The sequence below is a fragment of the Nicotiana sylvestris genome, chromosome 1 (genome assembly GCF_000393655.2).
Source record: "Nicotiana sylvestris chromosome 1, ASM39365v2, whole genome shotgun sequence".
In the NCBI taxonomy this organism is placed as follows: Eukaryota; Viridiplantae; Streptophyta; class Magnoliopsida; order Solanales; family Solanaceae; genus Nicotiana; species Nicotiana sylvestris.
Window position 1 is genome coordinate 64,499,384 of NC_091057.1, and position 20,027 is coordinate 64,519,410.

General features: G+C 38.0%; 1 protein-coding gene across 1 annotated transcript; it reads left to right on the plus strand.

Annotated features, from left to right (window-relative positions):
* The first annotated feature begins 9,564 nt into the window (after positions 1 to 9,564).
* Positions 9,565 to 19,262, plus strand: LOC104217755 (mitogen-activated protein kinase kinase kinase NPK1). The gene is made up of 17 exons (XM_009768066.2): positions 9,565 to 10,048; positions 10,179 to 10,220; positions 10,485 to 10,550; positions 10,631 to 10,741; positions 10,919 to 10,999; positions 11,099 to 11,176; positions 11,263 to 11,345; positions 12,171 to 12,252; positions 12,354 to 12,454; positions 12,676 to 12,715; positions 12,912 to 12,971; positions 13,055 to 13,101; positions 13,200 to 13,422; positions 13,510 to 13,746; positions 14,001 to 14,335; positions 14,424 to 14,485; positions 18,736 to 19,262. The coding sequence occupies exons 1-17, from the start codon at positions 9,719 to 9,721 to the stop codon at positions 18,828 to 18,830; spliced, it is 2,073 nt and encodes a 690-aa protein (XP_009766368.1). The 5' UTR covers positions 9,565 to 9,718; the 3' UTR covers positions 18,831 to 19,262.
* The last annotated feature ends 765 nt before the right edge of the window (positions 19,263 to 20,027 follow it).

Genomic DNA, 20,027 nt, shown 5'->3' on the forward strand with positions numbered 1-20,027 from the left:
TGGTTCTTTGACAGTAAGTTTGTTAGATCATCAAAACATAAATCTAAGACATTGTAAACCCATCAATTTCTCCCTTTTTGATGATGACAAACTTAGAAATTTATAACACATGTTTAGAGCAAAAATTAACCAGATGAAGTAGCAGGAACTTCACAAGTGCCCCGTGACTTTATACTTCCCCCTGAAACAGATCCCTATTTTTCCAATTATACTTCCCCCTTTTGGAATTATTAAAAATCCACAAGCAAGCAATCAGCATAAAAAAGTCTAGCCTAGCTAACTCATGTCATATATGTGCACACAACATGATAGAAAAGCGAAACAGAGAAACATAAGCATTAAACAACAAAAAGAGGATATGTTTTGTAAAACATATGCCTTTGCTATACAACAAAGGCAGAAATTGGACAGTTTTCAGCGGGAGTAGTACAAGTACATCCCATCCACACCACAAAAAGAAATAAAAACAATTGCCAAGGTCATCAAAAGAAAAACAGAATAATTGAAAAACGGGTCACTGGAGGGTTGCCTAAGGGACACTAGGAGGAGAAGGCTTGGAGGCTGCAACAAGGGTGTTAATAACTAGATCTATTCGGGCATTCGCCGATATTTGCTCGGTAAGAAATTTCTCCTTCAGGTTCTCCACTAGTGCCCTGAGATCAGCATTTTCTTTGGTTAGACGAGCTATCTCCTCATTTGACCCTGGGCCTGCTGACTTTCCAATATGGCATTCCTTCCCTTCAACTTTCGAATTTCCTCAGTTTTACTATTTTGAGCATTGATGAGCTAAGAGATTGTCGAAGTGCTGCCTACCCCTCCATTCTTTTCGATACACTCACATTCCTCCAAAGTGGTTTGAGAGAAGGTCTGCTTATTGGTCCTTACTTTGGACTGTCCCAAGGACACTTTGAAAACTTAAAGACGTGCGTGAGAAGAAATTCATATGGAAGACCGTGGTTTCCATACTTGAAAGTCTCCACCTTTTGCATGTGCTCAATCATGATGGCAGGCAAGTTTACGGCTTTAAACCCATCTAGTGCTTCTATCAGATACAAGTCAGATTTGAAAGTAATGGACCTTCTCTCAGCACGAGGTAAAAGAACGTTGTTCGCCAGCTCGAACAACAATTGATAAATGGGAAGCAAGGCTTTCTTGTGAACCCGTTCCCCTCGTTGGGCTGCACCTTCCTTCACAATAGCATTTTTGAAGTTTTACCCATACACATTCTTCACAGAAGACTTACCATCAGTAAGGACCTTAAGAATGTCCCCAAGCAGAGCAGCATCCAACACAATATCCACTCCATTAACTAAAGCATAGATATGGTCAGTGTCAACAGGAAAGAGGTTGGCATAGAAGCTTTGGACCTCATCCTCATAGACCTTGGGCACATCCACTTTGAACAAATGTCCCTACTATTGAAACTCGACCATCTCAATTTTGTATCATTCCGACCATGTAAAAGATTGATGGGTCAAAAGTGCGACCCCACAAGACCTTTTGGTACCTCAGTCGTTCTTTGGCAGACAGACTCTCACGCTTCACTCTCTTTGCAGAATCAGGTTCCCTCACAATTTTCACCTTCCTCTTTCCAGACTTCACACTCGATTTACCTTTTCCACTTGACTTGTCTAACACATCCTCATCAGAAAATGACTGGTTACTCACTACTTCTTTTAACTTTCCACCACTTTTCACTGATCTTGAACTAGGCGCAGCAACACTTTCCTCTAAAGCAGATTGCTTCTTCTTCTGGGACCTTTTAACCAAGGAACTGGGTTCCTCTGTTGCTTCCCCATCAACTTCCACCACATGAATATCCTTGTCATATACCACATATCTATTTTTCACTAGCCTCTTCTTTATCTTCTTGCTACTCCTTTTGCTCTTTTGCAGGGCAGACTCATAAGCCTCTTTTGCTTGCAACCTAGTAGTAGGTCACTTAGTAGAAGGCTCAGGAGTGGTTACTCCCCTTCTCTTAACAATAAATGCATCCATAGTAACATTATCTTGATCTTCTTTATCACTGGACCTCATACCAGGATCCAAGATCTCCAATGGCTCAACATCAAAGTGTGGAGAAGGAACAAGGTCAAGACTGACCTGGGAAGAGAATCCTTGACCAGTTTTCTCAAGAAAAGGGTCAAGTCCTTCAAGAGGGGACCCAGTAGTCTCTAATGGTGCAAAATTTCCAAAGAGCACCACAACTCCTGCTTCATCTGACAATTGTGCCTCTTTTTCTGAGACTTAGGCACAGAGGAAATCACTACATACACTATTCCATCAACATATATAGCCAATATATTTTCTACGACCTCTTTATCTTGAGACTCCATGGGTTCCACAAACTCGGACACGGGAACAACTGTAGACTGACCAATACCAACCTCTGAGTCCTCAACAACTTGTGGAACTTCACTCTGCTCTCTACCCTTGCGTTGGTCAGTGAGAATCGCAGGCAATAGAGATGAAAGATTATCGAATTTTGGGGTTTCTGAGTTCTCAATATTTGGAGTGAGAGAGAGATCTGAGAGAGTTGCATGAGAACTAGAGGGTGTATGAAAATATGGTTTGGAAGTGTCTTTAGCAGTGGTGGTTGAGACAAGGATGGTGAGATATGGTTCATCAGGGACTGAAGAATCAAGGGTTTTCTCTGGCAAGGAGGGGGTTATTGGTTGATTTTCAGCCATGGCAGAGATGAAGTTGAGAGTTATGGGAAGAGAGTGAAGAGAAGGATATGATCGTTCCAGAAAGAAGAGAGGGTTTTTATGGGGAAAAAGACAATTATGAGGGAGAGAGCGAGAAATCAGTTCTGAAACGGCGGTAGTTGTGTGTGTGTGGGGGGGGGGGGGTTGCAACATTTTAGAGGGAGATAAAAGGATTTGAAATGAAAAGACGTGACATATAGTTTCTGAAAAAAGTTGATGACATGACACTCGATTTTTTGCATCCTTTTAAGATATGTATGAAGAAGCACAAGACTAATAACCTGTGGTACAAGAACCAGGTTATTGACCTGTCTTTGAAATTTTTAATCCTCTTTTACCATCCATGCAGTGCATATACATTTTCTATAATCATCATTCGTGTCTACCTACAATGGTATTGACGTGAGTTAGACTTGGCTAGAAAATACTTTAGCTAATATTACCTGAAAGTGACTTTTATAGCCAACTGATGGGAATCAGGTTTCCATTAGGCTTTATTAGCCCCAGCTCCAGCCTATTTCTCTCAAAATATTCTCTGCTCAGTGCTTTGGTGAAGATATTTGTGATTTGGTTTTCTGTACTGCAGAACTTCATACAGATGAGCCCTTTCTCCACATTGTCTCTCAAAAAATAATGTCTCGCATCAATGTGCTTGGTTCTTTTATGTTGAACTAGGTTCTTGGCCATGCTGAGTGCACTGGTGTTGTCACATAGAAGAGGCACACAGTCAGTGTACACTCTAAAATCTTTCAATTGCTGTTTGATCCATAAAAGTTGAGCACAACAGGAAGCTGCATCAACATATTCTGCTTCAGCTGTTGAAAGAGCCACTGAGTTTTGCTTCCTTGTACCCCATGAGATGAGACATGATCCTAGAAATTAAGCCATTCCAGAAGTACTTTTCATGTCCACAAGATAACCTACATAATCAGCATCAGCATACCCAATAAGATTAAAATTATCACCTGAAGGGTAGTAAAGGACCATGTCCTATGTTCCCTTAAGATATCTCAAAATTCTTTTGGCAGCCTTCAGATGAGATTCCTTGGGATTTGACTGAAACCTTGCACATAGCCCCACACTAAAGACAATATCAGGCCTGCTAGCAGTAAGGTAGAGAAGAGACCCAATAATGCCTCTATACATGGTTTGATTTACAGGAGATCCAGATTCATCCATGTCCAGTCGAGTAGCAGTAGCAATGAGAGTATCAATTACTTTTGATTCTTCCATATCAAACCTCTTCAGAAGCTCCTTGATGTATTTTTGCTGGCAGATGAATGTACCCTTTGTGGACTGCTTCACTTGAAGACCCAAGAAGAAGTTCAACTCACCCATCATGCTCATCTTAAACTCACTTCTCGTGAGTTTTTCAAATTCTTCACACAGTGAATCAGCTGTTGCCCCAAAAATGATATCATCAACATATACCTGAACGATGAAAATGTTCCTCCCTCGTTTCTTCAGAAATAAAGCGTTGTCAATTCTTTCTCTTGTGAAACCATTTTCAAAGAGAAACTTTGACAATATTTCATACCAATCTCGAGGAGCCTGCTTTAACCCATACAATGCCTTGTCCAATTTAAACACATATTCAGGATGTTCATGACATTCAAAATCTGGAGGTTGCTTTACATAGACTTCTTCCTTAAGGAAGCCATTCAGAAATGCACTTTTGACATCCATTTGAAACAGAGTGAATTCCATATGTGATGCAAATGCAATGAGGATTCTGATAGCTTCCATGCGAGCAACCAGAGCAAAGGTCTTATCGTAATCAATTCCTTCCTCCTGATTGTAACCTTGAATCACTAGCCTAGCCTTGTTCCTTGTAGTATTTCCATGTTCATCAAGCTTATTCCTGAATACCCATCTGGTTCCTATGATTGTTCTATTTGAGGGTCTAGGTACCAGGTACCAGGTACCAGGTGCCATACATTGTTCCTTTCGAACTGATGCAACTCATCTTGCATGGCAGTGATCCAGTCTGCATCCTTTAGGGGTTCCTTGATATTTTTGGGTTCTATTTGGAAAAGAAAAGCTGAGAAGGCAAGTGAATTTCTGACTTTTGATCTAGTTTGTACTCTTGAATCCATAGGGGTGATTATGTTATCAAAAGGATGTGAGCTTTTGTATTTCCATTTGGGCACTTGAATCTCATCTGTAAAGGAGTTAAGTAAGTCTGACTAGTTTTCTTGCATTTTTCTCTCAGCAACTTGTGGAGTACCTTGAACTGCATCAACCACTCTTTCTTTATCTTCAGTGGTTGTGATTGTGGCATCTGGCTCCACTCCAGCTGAAGAAACTGCATTATCTTCACTTGGATCCTTTACTTGACTCATCATGTCTGTCTTTCCGTTTGCCATATCTATGACTTCACCTGGAACTGACAAATAGGGAGTTTTGTTCAAGAGAGACCAGATCATGTACCTGTTCACCAAGTAGCAGGCAGTGTTAACAGATTCAGCCCAAAAGTTCTTCGCTATCCCACTATCGATCAACATTGTCGTTGCCATTTCTTCAAGAGTTCTATTCTTCCTTTCCACAACTCCATTTTGTTGTGGAGTTCTAGGGGCAAAGAAGTTATGGGTAATTCCATTCTCGTTGCAAAAATCATCAAACTTGGTATTGTCAAATTCTGTCCCATGATCTGATCTTATGTAGGCTACTTTTGAATCCATCTTCACTTGATTTTTCTTCACAAATGCTACAAAAACTTCAAAAGTTTCATCATTTGTTCTGAGGAACAAGGTCCAAGTGAATTTGGAATAGTCATCCACTATCACAAAAATGTATCTTTTTCCTCCTTTGCTTTGCACTCTCATATGCCCACTTAGATCCATGTGAAGGAGATCAAGTGGTTTTGAGGTCCTGACATCCTTATTTGGCTTAAATGAAGATTTCACATGCTTCCCTCTGGCGCAGGCATCACAAACTTTGTGCTCCATGAACTTTGATTTGGGCAGACCACGAACCAGATCCTTCTGAACTAGCTTATTCAGTAGAGAAAAACTTGCATGCCCCAGTCTTCTGTGCCACAGTTCAGCATCATCATCAACATCTTTCAAGCAACTCAGATCACCACTTTGTAGGGATTCAAAATCAGCAACGTAGATGTTCTTGTATCTTTTGGCCACTAGTACCACTTCACCCGTTACTAGATTAGTAACTGTGCATATTTTTGACAATAACTCCACCTTGTTTCCTTTATCACATATTTGAGAAACACTCAAGAGATTGTACTTGAGGCCATTACCGTAGTACACATTCTCAATTGAGTGAGTGAGTGATTTCCCAATTTTTCCAACTCCAAGAATGTACCCCTTTTTCCCATTGCCAAAGGATACACTCCCTCCTTGCAGGGCTTTAGTGAAAGAAAGTCCATAGTGTTCCCAGTCATGTGCTTTGAACGTCCACTATCCATGAACTATTGTTGACTGCTTCCTTTCATTGTTCCCTGCACAAGGAAATCAAGAGTCAGTTTTAGGAACCCAAGCAAGTTTGGGTCCCTTGTAGCAGGCAAAAGGATGAATAAGAGCTCTTTTAGTCCATGCAGGTAACATGCATTTTTTATGGGTGGCACCTAGTCCCTTTTCAGTAGTTACCTTTTCAGCAAACACTTTGTTTTTCTGAAGAGACTGGACCCTGGCTTGGCAATTTTCTTTGAAATGCCCATTGTTCCTACACTCGGTACATAGGCAATTATCCGGTACAGTAACATACTTGCTATGGGGGTTGTAAGGAGTTCTCTCCCTTTGAAACCCTATTCTCTGTTTGTTTCCACTATTATTAACATTCATGGCAGTAATAGCTTACGAGGACAAGGTCCACTTAAGGGACTTCTCAAGATCATTTTTTAGTTCTGTTTGGAGCTGCCTATTTTTCTCAAGTTCAGCACACAAACTAGTTCTCACAGCATTTAACTCATTTTCAAGCTTAATGTGTGCCTCACTAGCTACCTCTTTCCCTTTATTAAAATTTTCAGGCCTACACTCAGCTCCAAGTTCCTCTATAGTTTCCCTCAAGTCTACAATCACTATTAAGAGGTCATCTCTCTCCTGCTCAACAACAATCACTTTCTCCACTAAGACATCATTTTCCTTACTTAAGTTCTCAATGGTTTCTTTCAAGTCAACTACTACTACAACCAGATCATCTCTTTCGTGTTCTACACTAGTGATTTTCTCAGTTAGAACATTCTTCTCATTTTTCAGATCATCTATAGTTTCCTTCAAATCAACCACACAAAATATCAAGTCATCTCTAGTTTTCTCAACTTCTCCTAATTCTATGGTCAAGGCATCCTTATCATCTACAAGACTATGATATACATCGATTAATACGTTTGCTAATGAAATGAGTTTCTTAGGATAGTAGGATCTCAGATTTCTGTTGACATCCCTAAAGTTTACCTCATCATTGTCATCATCTTCATCATCGTCTCATTGAGCCATTAAAGCAAATATTGAATCATATTCATTTCCTTCACTTTCAACTGCCATCATGGAACTATCACCTGCATCAGTTTCTTTTTCAGAATCACTTGAGGAATTTCCCCATGCTACAAGAGCTTATTTCACGACGTTGTAAGCGACATTCTTCCTTTTGAAGCGTTTGTGAGGAACCGGGTTCCTTTTTGCTGCTTTATCAGGGTTGTACTTGAAGTGTTCTTGCTTTAGGAGAGGACAATCTTTGATAAAGTGCCCTGGATTTTCACATTTATGACAAAGGTCATAATTCTTTGGTCTACTGGAACTGCCTCTCTTTGATATCCCTCCATTCCTTCTGACCATTTTTTGAAATCTTTTGGTTAGGTAGGCCGTGTCACAGTCCTCCTCACTTGAGTCATTGCATTCAACTTTGAGTACCAGGTTCTTTTCCTTCTTTGTTTCTCTTCTTTCACTGTCCTTCTTCTTCTTTATTTCGTAAGTGTTAAGATTTCCAACTAGCTCATCTATAGTTAGGGCATGCAGATCCTTTGCCTCAGTAATGGAATTCACTTTACTCTCCCACGAACTAGGCAGAACACTGAGAATTTTTCTCACAAGCTTGTTCCTAGGAATGATTTAACTGAGCAAGTGTAGCTCATTTATGATGGAAATGAATCCTGTGTCTATGTCTTGAATAGATTCATCGTCTTTCATCCTGAAGAGCTCATACTCAGTGGTGAGCATATCAATCTTAGATTTCTTTACTTGAGTGGTTCCCTCATGTGCTGTTTGCAAAGCTTCCCATATTTCCTTAGCAGATTGACAAGTTGAGATCTTATTGTATTCATTAGGTCCTATACCATACACCAAAATTTTCTTGGCACGAAAAATTTTCCCCACAGTTTTCCTTTCTGCATCATTGTATTCCTTTCTGGTCTTTGGCATCATCACTGGAGGATCTCTGACCTTCTTCGTTGGGACATAAGAACCATCACATGTAACATCCCACAACTTACAATCTTCTGTTACTAACGACTCAATTTTTATTTGGCCCATTCATGCTACTGCCGTTAGTCAATAATGGCATGGATGGGCCAAATGTGTAATGACAGTGGCATGAAATGAACATTTTTTTAACGAATGGCATGTATAGACCATTTCTTAAAGTTGAGTGGCATTTTTAGGCCTTTTCTGTTACTTGATTAACGATTGATTTTTTTAAAATATTTATAAGGCCCACATTTCCACGTGTCATGTCATTATTGGTCCGATTTAACCCATGCCCTACATAATTTTAACTTTGGTAAGGCCTATCTACCCAAACCTAACCCGGTTAAAACATACCCAAATCATTAACACCAAACCTAATTTCAACCCAAATCCCCTTCACTCTCCAGTCGTCTCTTTCATCTGTATCATTAAATCTACCATCTCAGAAAAGCAAAATATGTTGATGAGCATACATTATCTCGAGAATTAAAGTCACTGATAAAAATTGCAACATTGAACACTAAATAGGTTCCTTTGCCATCAAAGTTCGAATTGCCAAGAGAATTACTTGAACTTGACACGCTAAATGAACCAACCCTACCACTCATGCCACTAATAGACTTACTTCCACCATTTCCTCCCACAAAACTAAGTGTGTTACTACCATTTCCCCCTAAGAACCTTGCTGCAGCTGACCTAACACCACTGCTCACTCAAAAACTTGATGATGATTGGGGTTGCGCCTGCATCGGTTTATCCTTGAGATGAGCAAGGGTTACTTGAAATTTTTTTTACTATTATCTCATTGGTGGATCCTGGATTTCGGGTAAAAAGACATATAATGGATTTTCGATTCGGAGTTAAAAGGCAGATAAGAACAAAACCAATTTACTGTAAAACTCAATTATTCAAACACCCATGAACATACCTTGAACTTGAAATTAACCTTTTCTTGGGTATGTTTTAACCAGGTTGAAATTAACCTTGATCTTGAACGTGAAATTAACCTTCTTTAATGAAAGAGATTTGGGTTAATAATTTGCGTATGTTTTAACCGGGTTGGATTTGGGTAGATAGGCCTAAGCAAAGTTAAAATTATGTAGGGCATGAGTTAAGTCTGACCAATAATGATAGGACACGTGGAAATGTGGGTCTTATAAATATTTTTAAAAAAATCAACTGTTAGTCAATTAATGGTATAGATGGGCCAAATGTACAACGGTAATGACATGAAAATAACAAGCTTTTAACGGATAACATCAATAGGTCATTTCCGTAAGTTGAGTGACATTTGTAGGCGTTTTCTGTTTTAAGTATTAGTCGAAGAGTCTCCGCCCGAATGGAAATGCCGTTAGGTTGGGTAAAAGCGTAAATAAACTTAAATAAATACAGATGGACACATCCACAAACTCCAAGAACAGTGGGAGCGCAAATTCAAAAAAAGAAGCTTTATTTTATTTTTGAAAACAAATCCCCCCCACCCCCAAATCACTTTTCCCTCTTCTCATCTCTCACTCCCAACGATCAAATGCGATTCACTGAACCCTAACGCACACAACTTCACTCTTTGCTCCTCCAAATCTCTCTCCAATGCAGGATTTCATCGGCTCCGTTCGCCGATCTCTGGTTTTCAAGCAGTCCGGAGACTTCGATACCGGCGCTGCCGGTGTCGGCAGCGGATTCGGAGGCTTCGTTGAGAAACTAGGTTCGAGCATTCGCAAATCGAGTATTGGAATCTTCTCGAAAGCTCATGTTCCTGCTCTTCCGTCTATTTCTAAAGCTGAGCTGCCCGCGAAGGCTCGGAAAGATGACACTCCGCCAATCCGGTGGAGGAAAGGTGAAATGATTGGATGTGGTGCTTTTGGTAGGGTTTATATGGGGATGAATGTTGATTCTGGAGAGTTACTCGCTATAAAGGAGGTGAATTTCGTTATTTTGCTATTTCAGTTGTTTAGTAATGTTGTTCATATAATAATTTTCAATTTTTAAAGAGATTTGTGATTTTTGCTGTATTTTGAATTATTTTTTGTTTGGTTTTCTTCAATTGCAGGTTTCGATTGCGATGAATGGTGCTTCGAGAGAGCGAGCACAAGTAAGCGGTTTTTATTTAGCTGATTGCTTCATTTATTCACCTAGTATGATCGATTTTCTTAAAAGATAAATTGTTTTACCAGTGTATAGAGGATTCTTATAAATGACTTTAGTTAATTTGAGATTGAGTAGTAGCAGCAGCAGTTGTTTACTATGATCAATTTGCCTCCTAAAGGACCAAAATGTGTTTAGTTCTATGCCAAGGTTCCTAGTTTTTTCTTTTCTTTTGTCTTTCAATTAGCTGATCTGTATTTGTAATTAACAGGCTCATGTTAGAGAGCTTGAGGAAGAAGTGAATCTATTGAAGAATCTCTCCCATCCCAACATAGTGGTGAGCGCAATTCTGTTGTATATTGAATATTATAAGGTTGTGGATAGAGTTCTTCTGACTGTGCTTTTTTTTTCCCTCAGAGATATTTGGGAACTGCAAGAGAGGCAGGATCATTAAATATATTGTTGGAATTTGTTCCTGGTGGCTCAATCTCGTCACTTTTGGGAAAATTTGGATCCTTCCCTGAATCTGTAAGTGCTGTCAGCTTTAGGAAAACGTTAAGTACTGGCAATCTATCTGTTGCCACTTCTACCTCTTCTTGTTTGTCGCAATGGACTTAATTTTCTGCAACTGCCAACTGAAATTTGCTTGTCAGCACAGGCCGTGGATTCCTAACCTTCTTAATCTCATTATGGGTGCTGAATCAGGTTATAAGAATGTACACCAAGCAATTGTTATTAGGGTTGGAATACTTGCATAAGAATGGGATTATGCACAGAGATATTAAGGTAGATTTTTTCTCCAACTATTCTCATGGGATTTAGCTCGTTTTCCTGCATGCTCTCTCCATGGCTCTTTTTATTTGGTGAAATATCTTTTTCATTTAGGGAGCAAACATACTTGTTGACAATAAAGGTTGCATTAAACTTGCTGATTTCGGTGCATCCAAGAAGGTTGTTGAATTGGTATGGACTTTTTTGGCATCTTTGTCTTATTATTTTGGTATCATTGGTTGGAGTATTCTTTTATAGCTGACTCTTGACTGCTTCAGGCTACTATGACTGGTGCCAAGTCAATGAAGGGTACTCCATACTGGATGGCTCCCGAAGTCATTCTGCAGACTGGCCATAGCTTGTGAGTAGAGTTATTTCATATATAATCTCCAAGTTGTGGTGTGTGGACTGTTGAGAGGACCGTCTGTAATCTTGTAGTATATAGTTTTTTCAACTGGTTACTTGTACACCCACAGAACAGTGCCCTCATGTGTCAATATATACATATGGTGGGAATTTCATCTAGTAGCTTCAGAGTAGAGAATCTAAGTAGGATTGAATTGGTACTCAGATGATTGGATTGTTGAACAATCTGATCCTAGAGAAAACTAATACAAACACATTCGACCTATTTTTCGTTAACTAGTTAGTATTAACGAATTAAATCCTGTTTAATTTTGTCAAAATGAAGTTGAGAAAAATTATTCACTCCAAATAAATGTTGCAGAGACAAATTTGCAATTGATTTCTCATATAGCACATGAATTATCACCAGCAGAATACGTCAGTTAAATTCACCCGTTCTCCTCTATTGTTAATAGCATCAATGTTTATTTTCCCAAATTGCAGTAGTAGGGAAATTTTGCAAAAAACAGATGGTAATGCATGACCCTCTTTACAACACTGGAAAGAAATATTGAGATCCTTCAACAAAATAATCATCTTTTGTGTCATTACGAAATTTTTACTTAACCTTGTAACTCAAAATTGATAAAATTCAAGTTTACAGTACAAATTTAAATTTCCCCTTTAGTGCCCAAATGTCCTAGTGTCTGGAGAAGCACTTTTGTCTCCTGAAACAATGCCTTTTATTCTGAATTGGTGTTTGTTCCCTTTCCTGCTCTGCACATCCCTACATTTTTTCAATTCTGACACCACATTAATTGCGTTCTACTAAACATGGTAGCTCTGCTGACATATGGAGTGTCGGATGCACTATTATCGAAATGGCTACAGGAAAACCTCCTTGGAGCCAGCAGTATCAGGAGGTAGGCATGAGTTTCAATTAACTTTTATTAATTACATTGTGACTTCACATGAAAATTTCAATATTATTGTTACCTTCGTGCCTGACACATTACTATTTCAGGTTGCTGCTCTCTTCCATATAGGGACAACCAAATCCCATCCCCCCATCCCAGAGCATCTTTCTGCTGAAGCAAAGGACTTCCTATTAAAATGTTTGCAGAAGTATGTCTGAATTTTCTGCTTGACTTCCCCCTACTGCCACCTTATCAGTAATTCCCTATCTAAACTTTACGCGTTTCCTTTCTTGGGGAAATTCCTAGGGAATTCGACATAAAGCTGGATTATTTCCATGACAGCATATGCAAAGAGATGCTCAAGTTATTAATTATTACCTGTCTTCCTTCGTGTCCTTATTCTTGCTTTTTGACTTGATATTCTGGCAGGGAACCGCACCTGAGGCATTCTGCATCAAATTTGCTTCAGGTATTCATGAAATTGGTCCTTCAATTCTGAATTTTTATTGGATTGACATTATCTGTGGTTTGTTGGGGTGACTGAGGCTTAATATATTACTAGCATGTATAAAATTGACTTGTGGAAAGCCTACTGGTTAGCAACAGTACAAAACATAAAAAAGCTTGTCATTGATGGAACCTTTGTCTTTGGTAACTGTGTGCAGCATCCATTTGTTACAGCAGAACATCAGGAAGCTCGCCCTTTTCTTCGCTCATCCTTTATGGTTAGAGATTGTATAAACTTTTCCATCATTCTGTAATCCTCATCATACTTTTGTTAAAATAAAGTTAATATGACAATCAACAGGGAAACCCCGAAAACATGGCGGCGCAAAGGATGGATGTTAGGACCTCGTAAGCATTTATTTTTCCTATATTTGGATATCTGAAGGTTATTTTCATCACTCACGGACTCTATCTTAATACAAACTAAGGATCTTATGATGCTGCAGAATCATTCCTGATATGAGAGCTTCCTGCAATGGTTTGAAAGATGTTTGTGGTGTTAGCGCTGTGAGGTGCTCCACTGTATATCCCGAGAATTCCTTAGGGAAAGAGTCACTCTGGAAACTAGGAAACTCTGATGATGACATGTGCCAGATGGATAATGATGATTTTATGTTTGGTGCATCTGTGAAATGCAGTTCAGATTTGCATTCTCCTGCTAATTATAAGGTGCAGTTTCCTTTTGTCATTATGTATAGAATTTGTTATTATGAATGAGAAAACAAAATGTACATCTTCTTTTGTTTTTGAATGTAGAGTTTTAATCCTATGTGTGAACCTGATAACGATTGGCCATGCAAATTTGATGAAAGTCCCGAGTTGACGAAAAGTCAAGCAAACCTGCATTATGATCAAGCAACTATTAAGCCCACTAATAACCCCATCATGTCATACAAGGAGGATCTTGCTTTCACATTTCCAAGTGGGCAATCTGCAGCCGAGGATGATGATGAATTGACAGAGTCTAAAATTAGGGCATTCCTTGATGAAAAGGTAGCTATTCACCAGTGTGTGAAATTTTCATACGATATCACCAACCATATGTTATCACAGACTTGAATTTTTTTGATAAGATAAAGTAAATCACTACTTGAACATGCTCCTCCTTAAAGTCTTATCTCTGATCATTATATGTTATTTTCTTACAGTGCAACCAACCATAATGTTATCTCAGTTAAATTTCTAAACTTGTGAGGCCCCTTAGTGGAATTCCAGTCTTATCTCTATTTATTGGTAAACTGATGTAGGCAATGGACTTGAAGAAGCTGCAAACACCACTATATGAAGGATTCTACAATTCCTTGAATGTTTCCAGCACACCGAGTCCCGTTGGCACTGGGAACAAGGAAAATGTTCCAAGTAACATAAACTTACCACCAAAAAGCAGGTCACCAAAACGTATGCTTAGCAGAAGGCTCTCTACTGCCATTGAAGGTGCTTGTGCTCCCAGCCCAGTGACTCATTCCAAGCGAATATCAAATATTGGTGGCCTAAATGGTGAAGCTATTCAGGAAGCTCAGTTGCCGAGGCATAATGAATGGAAAGATCTTCTTGGTTCTCAACGTGAAGCAGTTAATTCAAGGTAGATAATGCATTTGTGCTATTCTTCCTTCTTTACAAAATTCAGTTTCTTTGTGTACTAAGACTGAATTATCTGCTATTTCTGCAAGCTTCTCTGAGAGGCAAAGAAGGTGGAAAGAAGAGCTTGATGAAGAGTTGCAAAGGAAACGAGGCAAGTTGGACCCTTTGTTTCTTGGTTAAGATTTATAACTAAATTAATTTTGACGAGTATTGCTTGAGGATTTTTTCTTAATACAGAGAGGCAGTCCATATCTGTTGAAGCTTCCCCCATTCAGCTGATTTTTTACTTCTTTTAGCTTTATTGTTCCATGCCTCAAAATATAGAATATATTATTATAGAATTTAAGAGAATAAAGTCTGAATAAAACATCAAATTAGAGTAAAACAGTGTAGAAAAGGAAAAGGTGAACGGGTGGCATCAGATATAGTAAATTGGGAAGAAAAAGGAAATCGAATAATTAATTTGGATAAGAGACACTTGTCAAAAAAGAAGAAGATGGAACGAAGATAATAATATTAGGAGTGCTGTATTTGCCGGTTTCTTATTTCTTTCATAGTTTGTTTGCTAGTCATTAGGGATTTCAGCCTTCTAACTCTTCCATTGCTTCATTGAGTTGTATTAGCTAGGACATCGTGTGTTCAATACAGTCCGATTTGCAAGTTGCTTTTTGTATCTCAACTTGTAGAAAGTTTCAGATTGACTCGATCACAGCCGCAAGGGTCGTCAATATTCCTTTCACACATCCTTTTGATAATGTCTTTGTAGAACTTTGGTAGGAATATGTTGAGTGGACAATGGTTCTAATTTGAGAAGTTGTGAAAAAATGGAAGAGTTGTGCGTATGCAGGAGCACTAATGTAATTGCATTATTTTGGTAGGAATAGGTGACTAATACTCGCTTTGTTTCACTTTATATGGCATATTCCTTGACCATAAACATTCTATATATATTTTCATTAAATGTCTTAAATTTAAAAAAAAATTAAGTTATACTTCCTCTTGTCCCATTTTATGTGACACACTTTCTTTTTAGTTTGTGCGAAAATAGTAACATCTTTATCTTTTTGGACACTATCTAATTTCAGCATCCCTATTTTACTGCGTGCATTGTTGGGATCCTCACTTCTACTTATTTAAAATGAAAAGACATGTGGAACTCTCATCGCTACTTATTTAATATGGTACTTTGCATATAGTCGGCTTACATGTCAAAAGTTTTCTTTAATTTATCAAACTCCATGGCTACTCAAATACTATCACATGGGATGGAGGGAGTAGTATTTTTGACCTACTGTTAATTTTATTTTCAGAAAGATAAAAAATAAAAATTAATGTCGGAATTGAGACCGACAATTAGAAGGTTGACCTCTACTTCGAACCCTTTTCATTCCTTTTGAAACGAAGGCTACATAGAAAGTTTGGCTATCTTCTCATTTTTTTTGTGTGGGGGGGGGGGGGAGGGGGGGCAGGGACCTTTATTCCTTGCAAAACCTATCTTATAGCCTATTCAACCAAGCTTCTCCAAACCTAGAAACACTTTTTTTTAATTAAAAAAAGTGCGTTTTTTTCAAAGTTGAAGTGTTTGGCCAAGCTTTTAGAAGAAAAAAAGTGTTTTTGAGGAGAAGCAGAAAAAGTAGCTTCTCCTTATAAGCACCTTTTTGAAAAGCACTTTTGAGAAAAATACACTTAGAAGCACTTTTTAAAAGTTTGGCCAAACACTAATTGCTGCTCAGAAGTGCTTTTCAACTTAATTAACCAAACACAAAGTGCTTCTCACCAAAAGTACTTATGAGAAAAGTAACTTTGAGAAAAAACACTTCTCAAAATAAGTTGATTTTAGAAGTTTGGCCAAATAGGCTATTAGATTGGTTACAAGAGTACCATTGCGTGCAACATTAAGAATAATATGAAAAAAGTTTGTTGTACACTTCTTGTATACTGAAGTTTGGCGAAAATCAAGAAAACTATTAGTTCATTAAAAATTAATACAGACAAAGTTGATGGAATGAAAAAGGTATCTTAATGCTTTGTACTTCTTTCTCATTATTATGAAACATTTTATATTCTATTTTGGAGTATATGGAACATTGGAACGATAAGAATAGATGAGTATTTTATAGTAATTAGAAAAACGTAAAAGCATTAAGAAATCTTTTTTATTCCAAAGTTATTTTTGGTGTGAGAAGAATATATTTTGTGGGTAATTGGTCAAACTTGGGGACAATGTTATCAAAGGCGTGGCTAAAGCGTGCTTAAGCTTTGAAGCGAGGCTCAAAACATGTTGAGCGAAGTGTTGTCATCAAGGCTCTAAGGTATACTTTTCCTTGCTAACGAGCGTGTGAGAAAGCACGTGAAAAAATCTTATTCTATTAATTAAAGTGTTGTACAATCCTATTTATATACAATGATTACATAATAATAGGTATCTACTTCCCGATGTGGGACACTATACATGACTAACTACTTAACACTCCCCCTCAAGCCGGTGCATATAAATCATATGTACCCAGCTTGCTACAGATGTAACTAATACGAGAACCAGTAAGAGACTTAGTGAAAATATCTGCTAGCTGATCACTCGACTTTACAAACTTTGTAACAATATCTTCTGAGAGTATCTTTTCTTTGACAAAGTGACAGTCGATCTCAATGTGTTTAGTCCTCTCATGGAACACCGGATTTGACGCAATATGAAGAGCAACTTGATTAGCACACATCAGTTCCATCTTGCTGATTTCTTCGAACTTCAACTCATTGAGCAACTGCTTGACCCAAACTAGCTCAAACGTTGCCATAGCCATGGCCTGATATTCGGTTTCGACGCTAGATCGAGCAACTACATTTTGTTTCTTGTTCTTCCAAGAGACCAAATTACCTCCTACTAGAACACAATATCCAGACGTAGAACGTCTATCAGAAGGTTATCCTGCCCAATCAACATCTGTGTACCCAACAATCTGCTCGTGGCCTCGATCCTCGAATAGCAACCATTTGCTTGGAGTTGACTTTATATACCGAAGAATGCGAACAACTGCATCCCAGTGACTATCACAGGGAGAATCCATAAACTGACTTACAACACTCACCGAAAAAGAAATGTCAGGTCTAGTCATTGTGAGGTAATTCAATTTGCCAACCAACCTCCTATATCTCGTAGGATCTAAGAGGCTCCCCCTGTCGAAGCAGAAGCTTAGCATTCGGATCCATAAGAGAGTCACCATGTCTGCAACCCATCATTCCAGTCTCCTCAAGAATGTTTAAGGCATACTTCCGTTGTGAAATAACTCAATACCTAGAAAATACTTTTGTCTGCCCAGATCTTTAGTCTGGAAGTGCTGAAAGAGATGCTGCTTCAGACCTTAGACCTTAAAGCCCCAACAGACCTTAGAGCGTTTTTGCGCTTTTCGCCTTTGATAACACTGCTTGGGGGAAACTGTCTCAAGAAAAGTCTCATACAGGTCTTGTGCATAATACTTGACACCAACTTTGTGTTTATGGAGTAACGAAATTCTTTGACTGATGAAATAAAAAAAGATTATCTTGGGTGAACTTTTTGAAGGCTTATTGTATTGTACTAATCCAAGTTATTCGCCCAAAATCAACACCAGTTTTCCAAGATCAGCTAAAGATTTATAAGGCTCAATGTCATGCGGAATGACGTGCATGGCTCTGAGCCACTGATTTGTTGAACCTCTTCCGTGTCATTGTATCTTACCATGTACTTCTGTTCCTCCACAGTGATCTGATTAACAGTTGCTATAGGTGATTAAAGTTGTGGTAGTCATCTTAACTTCTTTTAGTCTTCTCTAATCCTGTACTTCCTGCTGTCCTTCCTTACTGATTCAGAAAAGACTGCGAGGAGCAATTAGTAACTCTTGTAGTTATGTGATTGATAAGCTCCTTGTCATCGGAGTTTTCCATGTTTTATACTCCTATGGGATTATATTTGACCTAAGTTGCTTGTGATATATGAATTCTTGCCTAAAACGGCAAGATTTGCCTCTCAGGCAGTAACTTTGAGCTATGCCTGTCAACCTCAATATAATAATTCATTTGTTTTCAATTAAACTTTCTGAAAGTTAACCCAGGTCAAATAAAATGGGATGAAGGGGGTAAAACGATGCCACTTTTCTTAGAGTATAATTTTTTTCACATGTTGCCCCTGCTCATGTCAACATGAAGTGATTGATTTACACACTGCTGCAATTGCTAACTGGTGACTATAGTCTGGAAATGGTCAAATTCTTTCCGATCTTGCATTAGTATTTCTGAGGAAGTCTAACTCTATCAATTTAATTATGTTTTTCTGCAAATGCTTTTATGCTATTGTTAAAGGCCTTTTGAGTTAATTCTAGTTGATTTATATGATTTTTTTGTGATGTTGAAAATCTTGTACTGCAGAGATTATGCGTCAGGCAGTCAACTTATCACCACCAAAGGATCCAATTCTAAATCGATGTAGAAGTAAATCAAGGTTTGCATCTCCTGGAAGATAAATGTATGTACTTGTGTCCCTAAACTAAAGTCAGTTTGAAGAATATAATTAATGATCCTGCAACCCCAGAACAGAGAGTTAGATGTCTTGAGCAGGTATACGAACGTGAGGTTTTCTTGACCCGTTACTACAGGAATATCAGCGCTTATCCGATAGAGTGAGCTGTTACTACAGGAATATCTGTCAACCTGTTAATCATATTATAAAATGTCAATAATTTGCGTTGTATTCATTTTGATCATTCTCCTGAGAGCATTGTAAGAAAAATGCAGGCCTTTTTATAACCTATATAAGTGCTCTCTCATGGTAGTTGCCAATATTAAAACGCAGAGAAAAGTCGAGTTCTCATCTGCTGAATTGTTTGTAAAATGTGATATATTAATGTATTTACCGTCTTACAACCTATAAATTTGCATCCTGCTGTAGCCTCTTATACTTCTGTTGAATGAATCTTTAAATGTCAATTGCTGGTTCTAAGCACTTTTTTAATCTCTAAAATCGTAAGTTGCTAATATTGTCTGACTTACATGAGTTGCTAAAAGTAATGAATGTGAGCATATGAAACTTCACATCATACTGGGAATGCCTGTAGTAGTGTTGGACCATTAACATTAAGTCAGATAATTTGTGACTGAGAAATGCATGTTGTAATAGCAGATCTGATGTTCTAATACCAGAGCAAGATACAATAATAAAGCACATTGGACAAGATCTAAATAAAATAAAATCAGTAATCTTTACAGAGCATGGTCAAGATTTAGATGTTCAGTAGATTGTTTTAAATATTGAAAAATGTTGAAGAGACAGCGAAAATGTTCTTATAACAGGTATATATTAACTAACTTGTGGAATTATGCTTACTGAAATCTCTATATTGTCAATTAAAATATGTTACTTCCTTTGTCACTATATTGGGGAGTCCAACAATTTCTCCTTAATGATTTTCTAAACTTTTCAATATTTTTAACCGCTTGTTATTTATTGTATTGTCTACATAGACTGAATATGTGAATTTCTTTAAAAATTTAAGAAATCAACATCTAAAGTCGCATCTGAAATTTGTTTTGTCTCAGCAGTTCCTGTGGAATAGATAAGCTTATGTTCCTAAATTAGTGGGATTACTTCAAATATTGGAAAGCTTGCTTGCTTGCTGAATAGCTAATTTCTCCATTAAATTCATAGAAAATTTAGAGTTTGG